The sequence below is a fragment of the Hyla sarda genome, chromosome 8 (assembly GCF_029499605.1).
Source record: "Hyla sarda isolate aHylSar1 chromosome 8, aHylSar1.hap1, whole genome shotgun sequence".
NCBI lineage: Eukaryota > Metazoa > Chordata > Amphibia > Anura > Hylidae > Hyla > Hyla sarda.
Window position 1 is genome coordinate 108,097,328 of NC_079196.1, and position 13,668 is coordinate 108,110,995.

General features: G+C 39.7%; 1 protein-coding gene across 1 annotated transcript in view; it reads right to left on the reverse strand.

Annotated features, from left to right (window-relative positions):
• CPO (carboxypeptidase O) overlaps positions 1 to 13,668 on the reverse strand; it is a 193,135-nt gene that overhangs the window by 153,871 nt on the left and 25,596 nt on the right. The window contains exon 2 of the mRNA XM_056535071.1: positions 6,654 to 6,743. Within this exon, the coding sequence (XP_056391046.1) occupies positions 6,654 to 6,743 (90 nt within the window). The remainder of the gene's footprint in view (positions 1 to 6,653; positions 6,744 to 13,668) is intronic.

Sequence of the window (13,668 nt, forward strand, 5' to 3'; positions counted from 1 at the left end):
CCCGAAAGGATTGGACAGGTAAGGATTTTCCTTTTCTTTCCGCATAACCTTCCATGATGCGGTCTAATTCGGACCCAAAAAGCCAATTGGGCTCAAGAGGCATACCACAAAGATTAAATTTGGAGGTATTGTCCGCCATCCAGGGGCGTAACCATAAGGGGCGCCTACTAGCCGAAGAGAGTCCCATAGACTTGGCCGCAAGCTTGAGGTGCTGTTGGGTCGATTCACAGAGAAAGTCCACTCCTAGAAGCAGTGTTTTAAAACTGTCCAGGATATCTTCCCTGGCAACATTTCCCTCAATCTCGGACTGGATCCGAAGAACTCTATCCTTCACGAATTCAGCAACTTCGTTAGAAGCGATAGCCACAGTAGCAGAAGCTGAAGCCGCAGTGTAACTGCGCCTCAATAATGAGTCCACCTTTCTATCAAGGGGATCCTGAAGGTTGCTTCCATCATCCGCTGGAACAAGGACCCTCCTAGATAGCCATGTCGACCTTAGGTGGAGGAACCCAAGAATCTAATTCAGCCTCCGGCAATGGGTACATGAGTCTGAACCTCCGGGTGAGAACTGCTGGCTTGTCCGGATGTTTCCATTCAGTTTTCATTATTTTCCTGAGGGTATCATCCACCTTGAAAACCCAAGGTTCCCTAGCGGTGGATGTTGAGGCTTCCCCCTGATCAACATCCTGGTCCCCTGACCGGATGGATCTAAGTAATCTCTGAATTTTCTCTATTGGAAAAAGTGGTTGAGAGACTACTTCTTCTACAGATAGCTCCGACTGATCTCCCACTGACATGGCGGGGTCTTCTACAACCGAAGGAGGGCTAGATGAGGTTCTAGGCCTTTTGGGAGCTAAGGAATTCTTTATTTCTGAGATAGAATTGCCCATAAACTCTTTCATCCATACAAACATGTCATGGACAGTGGGCTCCGCAGGGTTAGCAGGTGGACGACACCCAGGACACCTATTATACTCATAGGCATCCGGTAGCGGGGTGCCGCAATCAGCACATGTCAAATGACGCTTCTTAGAGGCGGATTTGCGACCTCCAGACAAATGGTCACTCAAGGAAGGAGTAGACATTGTCTAAGAGAAAAGAAATCAAAGGGTTAGAAACAATTCTACCTAAACCTGTTGCAGCGCAACCTACAAATAAATACCTATTAGGTAAATAGTTTTGCTCTAGCAAAAAACACTCAAGGTATAGCAGAGGTTTAACCAGTGCAAGTACTCCAGCTAGGGTAGCAGCAAGAGACACCCTAATGGTCCAGCTGCTTTTTATAGGGGAATGGGCGCCTAGATTTAAGTTAAGCCCCACCCCCTACAGGATGTGATGTACAATACCGAACAAAACATCCAATTCATGGAGAAATGCAGATTATACAGGATGTGATCCTTCCCACCCTTGGAAGGGGCACATGCACAATAGGATTTGCAAAAAATCCTAGAAATTAAGGTAATCTGTGCTTTAGAAGCGCAGACGCCGGACCGGAAGTCGTCAGACGACGCACTTCCGGTCCACGGAGCTGCCGCAGCGATGGGGCGACACAGACAGCTCTGCCAAATAAGGTAAGGGCGGACTTAGCCCAAACAGTGAGGCATCAGCGAACCCCTAACAGTTAGGAGGGTCTGAGACCAAAGTCGCGGAACCACTGAGCTTGGGACAGAACGCTGTCCCGCAGTAGAAAAAGATAAGTAAACATATATATAAAAAAAAACTCTCCCCTAAGGAAGGAGGGGAGAGGGATCCATGCAGGCTCTGTTAAAAAGTAGCAGAGCCTGCACCGATGTGGCCTAAGGGAGGAGGCCTTATATGGGGTACTAATTAAATGTTTAATTACTTGGGCGGAATTAAAAATTCCACCGTCCTGCCAGCTTCACAGGGGCAGAACACCCCACTTGTGCTGCTGGTTAGGACGTAAGGGAAGCTAACATTTATACCCTTAAGCCAGAGAGGGATGATGGCTTGTACATAGAGAAGTCTACTAAAGGTATTTACTTCAGGATATTTGTCCAGGTATAATGGGGATTGTGTTTTCATTGTTTTTTGGTTTAGTTCCAATACAAACAAAGGGATTAAACATGTGTATATCAAAACATGTTACTGCAATCCTTTTCTGTGAGAAATACTTAATTTTCTTGAAAAATTTCAGGGGTGCCAACATTTATGGCCATGACTGTGTATTGAGATATGGAATTAATGACATAGTGCTATATACATGGTACTCATTCAACTGCCCATAAATGCATGAGCTCTTTAACCCCTTAAGGACTCAGCCCATTTTGGCCTTAAAGACTCAGACAATTAAATTTTTACGTTTTCATTTTTTCCTCCTCACCTTCTAAAAATCATAACTCTTTTATATTTTCATCCACAGACTAGTATGAGGGCTTGTTCTTTGCGCGACCAGTTGTCCTTTGTAATTAAATAACTCATTATATCATAAAATGTATGGCGCAACCAAAAAACACTATTTTTGCGGGGAAATTAAAAAGAAAAACGCAATTTTGCTAATTTTGGAAGGTTTCGTTTTCACGCCGTACAATTTACGGTAAAAATTACATGTGTTCTTTATTCTGAGGGTCAATACGATTAAAATGATACCCATTATTACATACTTTTATATTATTGTTGTGCTTAAAAAAAATCACAAACTTTTTAACCAAATTAGTACGTTTATAATCACTTTATTTTGATGACCTCTAACTTTTTTATTTTTCCGTATAAGCGGCGGTATGAGGGCTCATTTTTTGCGCCATGATCTGTACTTTTTTTTGATACCACATTTGCATATAAAAAAACTTTTAATACATTTTTTATAATATTTTTTTTATAAAATGTATTAAAAAAGTAGCAATTTTGGACTTTTTTTTTAACGTTCACGCCGTTCACCGTACGGGATCATTAACATTTTATTTTAATAGTTAGAACATTTACGCACGCGGTGATACCAAATATGTCTATAACATTAATTTTTTACGGTTTTTGGGGCTAAAATAGGAAAAAACGGACGTTTTACTTTTTTACTGGGGGAGGGGATTTTTCACTTTTTTTTACTTTTACATTTTTTTTAAATTTTTTTTTACACTTGAATAGTCCCCATAGGGGACTATTCATAGTATTACCATGATTGCTAATACTGATCTGTTCTATGTATAGGACATAGAACAGATCAGTGTTATCGGCGATCTTCTGCTCTGGTCTGCTCGATCTCAGACCAGAGCAGAAGACACCGGGAGCCAGAAGGAGGAAGGTGAGGGGACCTCCGTGCGGCGTTCTGAATGATCGGATCCCCGCAGCAGCGCTGCGGGCGATCCGATCGTTCATTTAAATCGGGCACTGCCGCAGATGCCAGGATCTGTATTGATCCCGGCACCTGAGGGGTTAATGGCGGACACCCGCAAGATCGCGGGCGTCGGCCATTGCCGGCGGGTCCCTGGCTGCGATCAGCCGCAGCCAGGATCAGCCGCGCATGACACGGGCATCGCTCCGATGCCAGCGGTTATGCACAGGACGTAAATGTACGTCCTGGTGCGTTAAGTACCACCGCACCAGGACGTACATTTACGTCCTGTGTCCTTAAGGGGTTAATGTTGTATTAAACTATATGCATTGCTTATGCTTATGAATATATTATATGAATTGTGCTATATAAAGAACACACAAATCTTCAGCACTGCTGTCTTACAGAGGATGTATATGTCTTCAGTGTGTGAGCAAATGGTTCACTCCCTCTCAGGACGTATTCAGGTGGTGCAAATTCATGGAATGTGGTACAAGCAAGTAGGTGTCAAAAACAAAGTATTAATGAAAGCACTCACCACGTCAATGTGTAGGTGATATTCTTGAAATATTAATTCTTGAAACTTCATACACAGTGGGAGTAAAGGTGCAGGGCAGCAGGATGGTGAAGACAGGGGAAAAGGACTGAACGCTGGGGCGACATTTCACAATATTCCTCAATATTGATGGCTTGAGAAAGCAGCGTTTGATGTGAAACTTCACCCCGGCGTTCAGTCCTTTTTCCCTGCCTTCACCAACCTGCCGCCCTACACCTTTACTCCCTCTGTGTATGAAGTTCCAAGAATTTATATTTGAAGACTATCACCTACACATTGACGTGGTGAGTGCTTTCATTAATACCTAGTTTTTGACATTATATGAATTGTTTTTAAGAACAAATACAACAAAAAGGTTTTTGGTATATATTATATGCCCCCAGAAAAGTTGCCACTATATACTGTCTATTATATATTATACTGTTTATTGTCTACTGCAATACTGCAACATTATATGTAAAGCTTTTTCTTGAAGAAACAAGATGCCCAATAAAATTTGAGAATTTTATTAAATTTTGAGTTGAACCTGTATTCTTGTAAAAAAAAAAAAAAAATTAAACTTTCAGAATCTCTCTCTGGTTTTTCCGAACTAGCTGTTATGGGAGAAATAGGGAGAACTGGAAAGACCTAGCCGAATGCCACCCCTAGTCCCAGGTGTTGAGTTTCAGGGAGGCACCAACAAACCATATTGCTTTAGTCAAAGTTATTTGATACAGGGCTAGCAAACTAAACCTTTGCATAGGCAAAAGAAAGCATAGCTACAAAAAAATATCAGTGCATTTATAGTGACATCTGACACCTTACGCATTTCATTGATACAGAGGCACTAAGCTAAGCAAGTAACTATACCAGAGTCACTGAGTCATTGTTTCCATAATTTATAGCATTACACTAATATGTTCTATAATGTACTACAGTATAAGGAGAATATAAAGTGGAAAGTCAAGCCAAAACAATGGTGGGTTATACCAGTATAACAGATACTTTATATAATATCATGCTGGCCAAAGAAGGTCTCCAGGGAGGCTTTTGCCTACCAAAACAGTTGTTCTTGTGCATATTCACTGATAAAAATACAGCTATTTTTACTGTCCTTTTCTTTATATTGCACAGCACTTTAAGTATGTGATGACATGCATAGTTACATAGTTATTCAGACTGAAAAAAGTAGCAAAGTCCAAGAGTTCATCCCATTATTAATTATTGATGCCATCTTCTAACTTAAAGAGTACCTATCATCAACAAAACTTTTAATATGTTATAGCTCAATCAATTATAGACAAGTTGCTAATTGCTTTCCATTAAAAATGTTCACTTATTTTATATTTTTTTAAGGTTTGAAAAGTTCACCACTAGGGGTCTCCCTAGGAGTCCCTGGGCACAAGGCAAGTCCAAAATCACAGAGCGCTGGCTGATCACATGACGAGCTCAGCACAGCTCCCCACCTGTCAATCAGACCGGCAGGAGCGAGCGCTGTGCTCGTAACACAGCAGGGTAAACATCGGGTCTGTCCAGGAAAAACACATATACGTCTGATCGAGGTCTTACATCAGGAAGAAGGGCAGAAGGCAGCCTGGCAGGCATCAGATGACGTTGCGCCTGCCAGGCCTCGCCCACATCCTCCGCTTGCACACGGCAGGGAACTGAGCTGCCGAAGATGACAATAAAAAGGTATTTATATGAGGATTTGAATGAAATTAAGTACAGCCATAGCCTTATATAGAGTTAGGGACAGATAGGGAGGGGGATTAGGGAGAGTAGTTGATGATAGGTACTCTTTAACCTCAAAGAAGGAATGTCTACATATAGCAAGGTGAACACAAGAATGTGTAAGTGCATATAGTATATGGAAACATTCAAAGCTACTATTCCACTGTTACTCATTTAAGACAAATATATTTTTCTATAGACACAAATTATGTATACTTTAAAGCGAAACTGACAGTCTGTTCACCCGCACAAAACCCAATACACAGAATTATAGTGTTGGTGAACTGGATTAAAATTTGCTGTCTGGTTCTGGAAATACCTATCATTAGCCTCCATTGCTAATATGTCAATCTCCTCTTTTGCACAATGGAGGCAGGACCCAGCATACCCAGCATTCCTGCCTTTATCTCCTCTGCTCCGATGTGCCTGCCCACAGAGCACTGACAGGGGCCAAGGGTCCTCCATGAATATTCATGAGGTGGGTGGACATATAGGAGGAGAGAGGAAGGAGTCAGGGATGCTGTTGGGTCGTGCCTCCATTACGCAAAATTGGTGATTATCATATTAGTAATGGAGGCTAATAACGAGTCTATCTCCAAAACCAGACCACGGATCTGGGTAAGGTATACCTCATTTTCATTTGGTTCACTTGCACTATAACCCTGTGTTTTGGGTTTAGTGTGGTTTAGTTTCCCTTAAGTTAACCATTGGAGATCTTTATAACTGTAGCAATTTACACACACTGCTCTCTGACTTGACCTGAGTCACAGCAATAATGATTGAAATGCACTTACATAATTTGGCTGCCAGATGAATAAACTGCCAAGGACACACATGCTGCTTAATACAGGGACAGATCTATGAGATAGATTTATGGTGGCATTGAAACAGACAAGCTGCACAGGCACTATACAGGTTTGGAAATAGTTATCCAGATATGAAATTAAACACTTAAGATGCATATTAGAATGAATGTACAAAGAAACTGGCAAAACAAGTTTTTGAAATCCTATTGCACACAAGCACTACTAATAAAGCAAATCTGCAATGTGTAACGCAATAAAGCATTGAATTGTATGGAATAAAAAAGGAGATTCTTACCCATCATAGTTTATCTTCATACCCAGCACCTGCGGTAGCAGAATTCCCAGAACACCAGCATTCCACAGGATAAGATACATCTTGTTGGAGCTGCATCAAGACACAAGTCGGTTAACAGACTGTAAACTGCTGGAAGCTGACTGGACTTCAGAAGGGCGATCACCTGCTTTGTACAGTACACTAACACACTAACAGCAAAGTTATTAACCCACAACAATCTGGGGCCGAGGAGCTGTTTTGGATTCTTGTGAAACCCTCCCCGAAGGCCAAATCAGTTTAATCCTTGTTCTGCTGTGGAATCAGACAAGCTGGCATTCTGAGTAGGATATGTCATTGTCCTTGTTTAATTTAACTAGCATTGTCTAGATCCTTAATAGGAGCGCTCATTTAATGTGATGAGAGAAGAGCTTTTCCACAATAGACAACAACCAACCAGTCCTGGTTTTAAGAACAAGCATATTGAAAAAGTAATGTGAAGAATGTAAGTTTTATCATAACACATAATAAAATATGCAATATGCAATTACACAAAAGCATATACAGTACATGCCCCCCTCATGTAAGTGTGCAGTATACAACAGTTACAATGTTACTTTTGTGTGTCAGAAAAGATTTAGATTTTAAGGGACACTTCAGTCATACATTTTATTTTATAAGGCCTCTCTGCTCCATCTCTTACCATGTGTCCATTTCTTCTAATCGTTACCGTGTTCCGATTCTGGCACACTGCATTGTGTTCAGCCATTTGTGGGTTTGTGAGTAAAGCAGAAGCCAGTTTCTCTATGTAACTCTATGGCATGCTCGTAGAGTTACACAAAGGAAGTGACATCCGCTTCACATGCAAACCCTAGTGTAAAATGGCTGCTCTTACTGCAGCATGCCAGGACTGGAACCAGGTGATTATCAGGCGAATGGATCGTGTGGGAGCAGGGCTGCTTAACATCACCAAACTATTGAGTGTTACAGATGTTTAACCCTCTAAGGCAATGGACATTTGTGCAATGTGCTTGTTAAAATGTACCAAACATTTTTTATACTTTTAAAAGTACAAAATGTTCCTTATGGACTAGAGGATGATCCAAATTCAAAAACATCAAACTTTAAACCCTCAACCATCCCATATATCCTAAATATCGCATGGTGTAGTCACAAAGATGTTGAAGTGGTAGTCCCCTGGAAAACATTATTATTATTTTTTTTTTAAATCAACTGGTGCCAGAAAGTTATACATATTTGTAAATTACTTCTATTTAAAAATCTTAATCCTTCCAGTGCTTATCATCTGCTATATGCTCCACAGGAAGTTCTTTTCTTTTTGAATTTCCTTTCTGTCTGACCACAGTGCTCTCTGCTGACACCTCTGTCCAATTTAGGAACTGTACGTAGCAGGATAGGTATGCTATGGGGATTTGCTCCTGCTCTGGACCGTCCCTTAAAACGGACAGAGGTGTCAGCAGAGAGCACTGTGGACAGAGAGAAAGGAAATTCAAACAGAAAAGAACTTCCTCTGGAACATAAAGCAGCTGATAAGTACTGGAAGGATTAAGATTTTTTAATAGAAGTCATTTACAAATCTGTTTAACTTTCTGGCACCAGTTGATTTAAAAAAAATATTTTTTCCAGGGGAGTACCCCTTTAAAAAGGACCTATCATCAACTAAACTGTCCCTAATCCCCCCCCCCATCTGTCCCTGACACTCACTAATGCTATCCGTGCCTTTATTTCTACTTAAAAATGACTATAGATACCTTTTTCTACCTCTCTTAGGCTGCTCGTTTCTTGCGCTGTGTGCAGGGGGGAAGGGGGAATGACCCGGCAGGCGCAACGTCATCTGTAGCCTGGCCGAGCTCACTTCCACCCCTCTTGCTGCGATCCCTCTCCTAAGGTATATTCATGTGATGGCTGACGTCATGCTAGACAGGGAGAGCCCCTTCCTCTTCTAAGGACAGCCGGGACTGTGAGCAGCGGGGGTAGATGTAAAAGGCCGAATTTAATAAGTGCAGGGATGGCATTAGTAGCAAAGGGGGGTAGGTTAGGACATTTGCTTAAAATTATAGTCAAATAACAGGGACAAGGGACAAGTGAAAATTAAAGATGAAAATGCCATATACACATGATATAATGACTAGAAATTATGCTACTCCTCATGTACACACAGGGCAGCTTAAACGTCATCTGAAATGACAGATACTATTTAAGGAGACAATCCCAATATAAATGGGAAGGCCTCAGTGTAGATCCCCATCTGCATGCCAAATTGGGGAGTGGCCAGAAAGAGCTTCTCTCTATCATACAGTATTATGTGTAACACAGACCATTGCATGTTGTTTTAGTTATGCTGTAATATTTTCTTTTCCATGTTGTAGCTCATGATGTCAAATTTTCCCTTCCATTTACAACTGACCACAGCCTTTGGACACCCTGTGATCAGTTTAACATAAGGAGACTTATGCAACACAAATGGATAGTCCTAATAATGAGGCAAACCATTTATATAGTTTATTTACTAGTGTTCAACATAATTTTGTGCATTTCGTACAAAAAAAATTAAGAATGGCCATATTCCTTAAATAATCTCACAGGAATTTTTCATTTTATTATAATGGAATAGATATGAACTAGTGTCCTTATAGATATGGCCCTAGGTTTACCTCATACTTGCCATAATACTGAGAAAATGACCTCAAGGTGGAAAGGTGCAGAAAATATTGAAGGAGATTTATCATTCTTTTCAAACATATGGCTTTTATATGACAACTCTTTTTTTAATTCACTTTTGCTTATATGCAACCTATTTATCAAATAGTCGCACAACCTTGATAAATAAATCACATGTAAGCAAAACCAGGGAAACCCACTTACAAAAGCATTTTTTAAAGCAGAAAAGTTTTCCCTTTTGTTAATAGCCGAAGTTCTTTATCAACCCTTTATTATCAGTAGCGTTGCTAGAGAGTGACGGGGAGGAGGGGTTTGGCGGGTTGGTGGGGGCGTATCACTTCGGGTGACACTCTGACTTGCCTGCCTGGCACTAAATAGCTGCACTCCAACTATCCCGCAACAACCCATCCACCCTCCTCAAAATGAAAAAATATTAAAAACATACTATGCCGCACCATGAATATACGTACTCTAGAGGCTTGTTTGTTTAATTTTGAGCCCTTGGTGGGCAGAGTCTCGCGCCGCTGCGCTGAGGCCGGAGTTTACGTCAGAAAGGAAGACAGTGCAGCACCAACAGGCACATTAACAATAGTGAAGCCACACAAAAAGAAAAAAAAAAGGCTCCGTACGTTACCCACCCCAAAATGTGCATGAAGCTGTATTACTATGGATGTTTATTGTATGTGTCCTAAAATTAACATGGTGTGCAGTCTGTATTTTCGACCTTAAGATTAATAGAGTTATTAGTTATATAATTCATTTTTTCTATAATTAACACTAACATTAATGTAGTAGCTTTGTTTTGATGCAGAACAGTTGTTAAAGTGGGTGTTAATGTCCTTTTCTGCAGACGTATGCACTTTCTGTAAGCCAGGTTGGACCTGGAATACATATGTGACTTTTAAATGGAGATGCAACTTTTTTCTTCATAAATAGCGACTATCGCATTTAATAAATACATTACCACTCCAAAGTAAAAAAGCAAAGTAAAAAAAAAATTATTAGGTGAGCAGATTTCAGAAATGTGCTTTGGAATAAGCAAAAATCTAAAAGTCGCAGCGTGTATAGAAAAGTCGCACGTGCAACTTTTTTTTACGGAACAAACTCTACTATGGAGCTTGATAAATCTCCTTCATTAAGTCTAACAAAGAGCTTAAACTATGCTTGGCATCCTATTAAAACTCTGCTATGCCACACAAATCTTACCCTTCAAAGGTTATTGGCAGGAATCCCACAACAACTGTGCCTTTTATCATCTCCGAAGCAAGCTAGATAGAATACCTTGGCCAAAATCATTTACACCAGTTGTACGGTTTTAGAATGATGTGTTTGTACATTCACTCAAAGTGAGATATATTTGATTTTATTAAAATTTCCTTCTACATTATCTTGAATTTCAGAGGAAATGTATCATTGATGTCCTTAGATAAAGCTTTTCTTAATAAACTTAAGTTGATAGAATATGGATAAGTATTTACAGTAACTAGTTACGTAGTTACTTTTGCTTGCAGTTCACATTAACTAGTTAAATAATTAGTAAGACTTAAAAATGTCCTAACAGATTACTTTAACAATCTGTTGTTCTATATCAAGGCAAAACCCTTTGTAGGTAGATTGCATATTTTATCCCTGATGCACGAAAGGTCAGACTATTTTAAATTCTAAAAGTATATGTTGGCCTTCCCAGCTCCATCTGGCTGATAAATCCAGACTGCAGGTGGTATTGTCAGGAACTGGGACAGCAGACCATAATCAATTTCAGGAACAAGCCAAGAGCAAGAAGAGAGACCAAAAAATAAACTGGAAAATGGTGATATATATTCAGCCTCTTACCAAATCAGATTTCAAGGTTAGATGTATTAAATAAATACAAGTGTGAGTATATAAAATGCACGTTGTGTATATAGTATAGACTTACTGTTACAGTTATTTTGAAAATAAAATGGAGATGATGGAGAAAGAAAAACAATAATTGAATAAACATTACAGAAAAACATTACATACAAACAAAATATTTCAGTAGCTCATATAACTAAAAATCATTAAAATATATTTGAATTCTTAATTTAGTATCAAGTTAACCACTTAAGGACTAAGCCCATTTTCACCTTAAGGACCAGAGCATTTTTTTGCACATCTGACCACTGTCAATTTAAGCATTAAAAACTCTGGGATGCTTCTACTTATGAATTTGATTCCGAGAATGTTTTTTCGTGACATAATCTTCTTTAACATAGTGGTAAATTTCCGTTGATACTTGCATAATTTTTTGGTGAAAAATTCAAAAATGTAATGATAAATTAGAAAATTTTGAATTTTTCTAACTTTGAAACTCTCTGCTTGTAAGGAAAATAGACATAACCAAATAAATTATATTATATTGATTCACATATACAATATGTCTACTTTACGTTTGCATCATAAAGTTGACATGTTTTTACTTTTGGAAAACATCAGAGGGCATCAAAATTCAGCAGCAATTTTAACATTTTCACAAAATTTTCAGAATCAGAATTTTTCTATTTTGAAGTGGATTTGAGGAGCCTTCATATTAGAAATACCCCATAAATTACCACATTATAAAAACTGCACCCCTTAAAGTATACAAAATGACATTCAGAAAGTTTGTTAAGCCTTTAGGTGTCTCCTAAAATCTCCATATTTTACACTAACATGTTCTTGTAGACCCAGTTTTTGAATTTTTACAATTGGTAAAAGGAGAAAAAGCCCCCCAAAATGTGTAACCCATTTTCTCTGGAGTAAGGAAATATCTCATATGTAAATGTAAAGTGCTCTGTGGGTGCACTAGAAGGCTCCGAAGCGAAGGAGCGACAATGGAATTTTAGAGAGTGAATTTTGCTGAAATGGTTTTTGGGGGGCTTGTCGCATTCAGGAAGCCCCTGTGGTGCCATAACAGCAAAAATAAATAAATAAAGCATATGGCATACTATATTGGAGACTACACCCCTCATGGCACGTAACAAGGCATACAGTGAGCCTTAACACCCCACAGGTGTTTGACAACTTTTTGATAAAGTCAGATGTGTAAATAAAATTTAGGAGACAATTCTCTCCCCAAAAGTTGTAACCCTATTTCTTCTGAGTATAGAAATACCCCATGTGAGGACAAAAAAATGCACTGCAGGAGCACTACAATGCTCAGAAGAGAAGGAGCCACATTTGGCTTTTTGAAAGCAAATTTTGCTGAATTTTGCTGAAATTGTTTTGGGGGGCATGTTGCATTTAGGAAGCCCCTATGGTGCCAGAACCGCAAAAAAAGCCTTACATGGCACATTATTTGGGAAACAACACCCCTCAAGGAACGTAACAAGGGGTACAGTGAGCCTTTACACCCCACAGGTGTTTGACAAATTTCCGCTAAATTTGGACGTGAAAATTAAAAATTTGATTTTTTTCACTAAAATGCTTGGGTTACCCCAAATTTTTCCATTTTCACAAGGGGTAATAGGAGCAAAAGCCTCCCAAAATCTTAACCCCCATTTCTTCTGAGTATGGAAATACCCCATATGTGGATTTAAAGTGCACTGCGAGCGAACTATAATGCTCAGAAGAGAAGGAGCGCCATTGGGCTTTTGGAGAAAGAATTTGTTTGGAATGGAAGTCTGGGGCCATGTGCGTTTACAAAGTCCCCATGGTGCCAGAACAGTGGACCCCCACATGTGACCCTATTTCGGAAACTACACCCCTCACAGAATGTAATAAGGGCGGCAGTGAGCATTTACTCCCCACTGGCGTTTGACAGATCTTTGGAACAGTGAGCTGTGCAAATTAAAAATTAAATTTTTCATTTTCATGGACCACTGTTCATAAAATCTGTCAGACACCAGTGGGGTGTAAATGCTCACTGCACCCCTTATTACATTCCATGAGGGGTGTAGTTTCCAAAATGGGGTCACATGTGGGGGGTCCACTGTTCTGGGACCATGGGGGTTTTCTAAATGCACATGGCCTTCAATTCCAGACATATTCTCTCACGAAAAGCCCAATGGCGCTCCTTCTCTTCTGAGCATCATTGTGCGCCCGCAGAGCACTTTATGTCCACACATGGGGTATTTATATGGTCAGAAGAGATAGTGCTACAAATTTTAAGGGGACTTTTTTCCTATTACCCCCTGTGAAAAAAAATTTTGGGATAACACCAGCATTTTAGTGAAAAATAAAAAAAATTCTATTTTCACGTCCAAATTTAATGAGAATTCTTCAAAGACCTATCAGGTGTTAATGCTCACTATACCCCTTGTTACATTCTGTGAGGGGTGTAGTTTCCAAAATGGGGTCAGAAAATGGGGTGTTTTTTTTCTACGTTTATGTCAGAACCACTGTAAAGATAAGACAC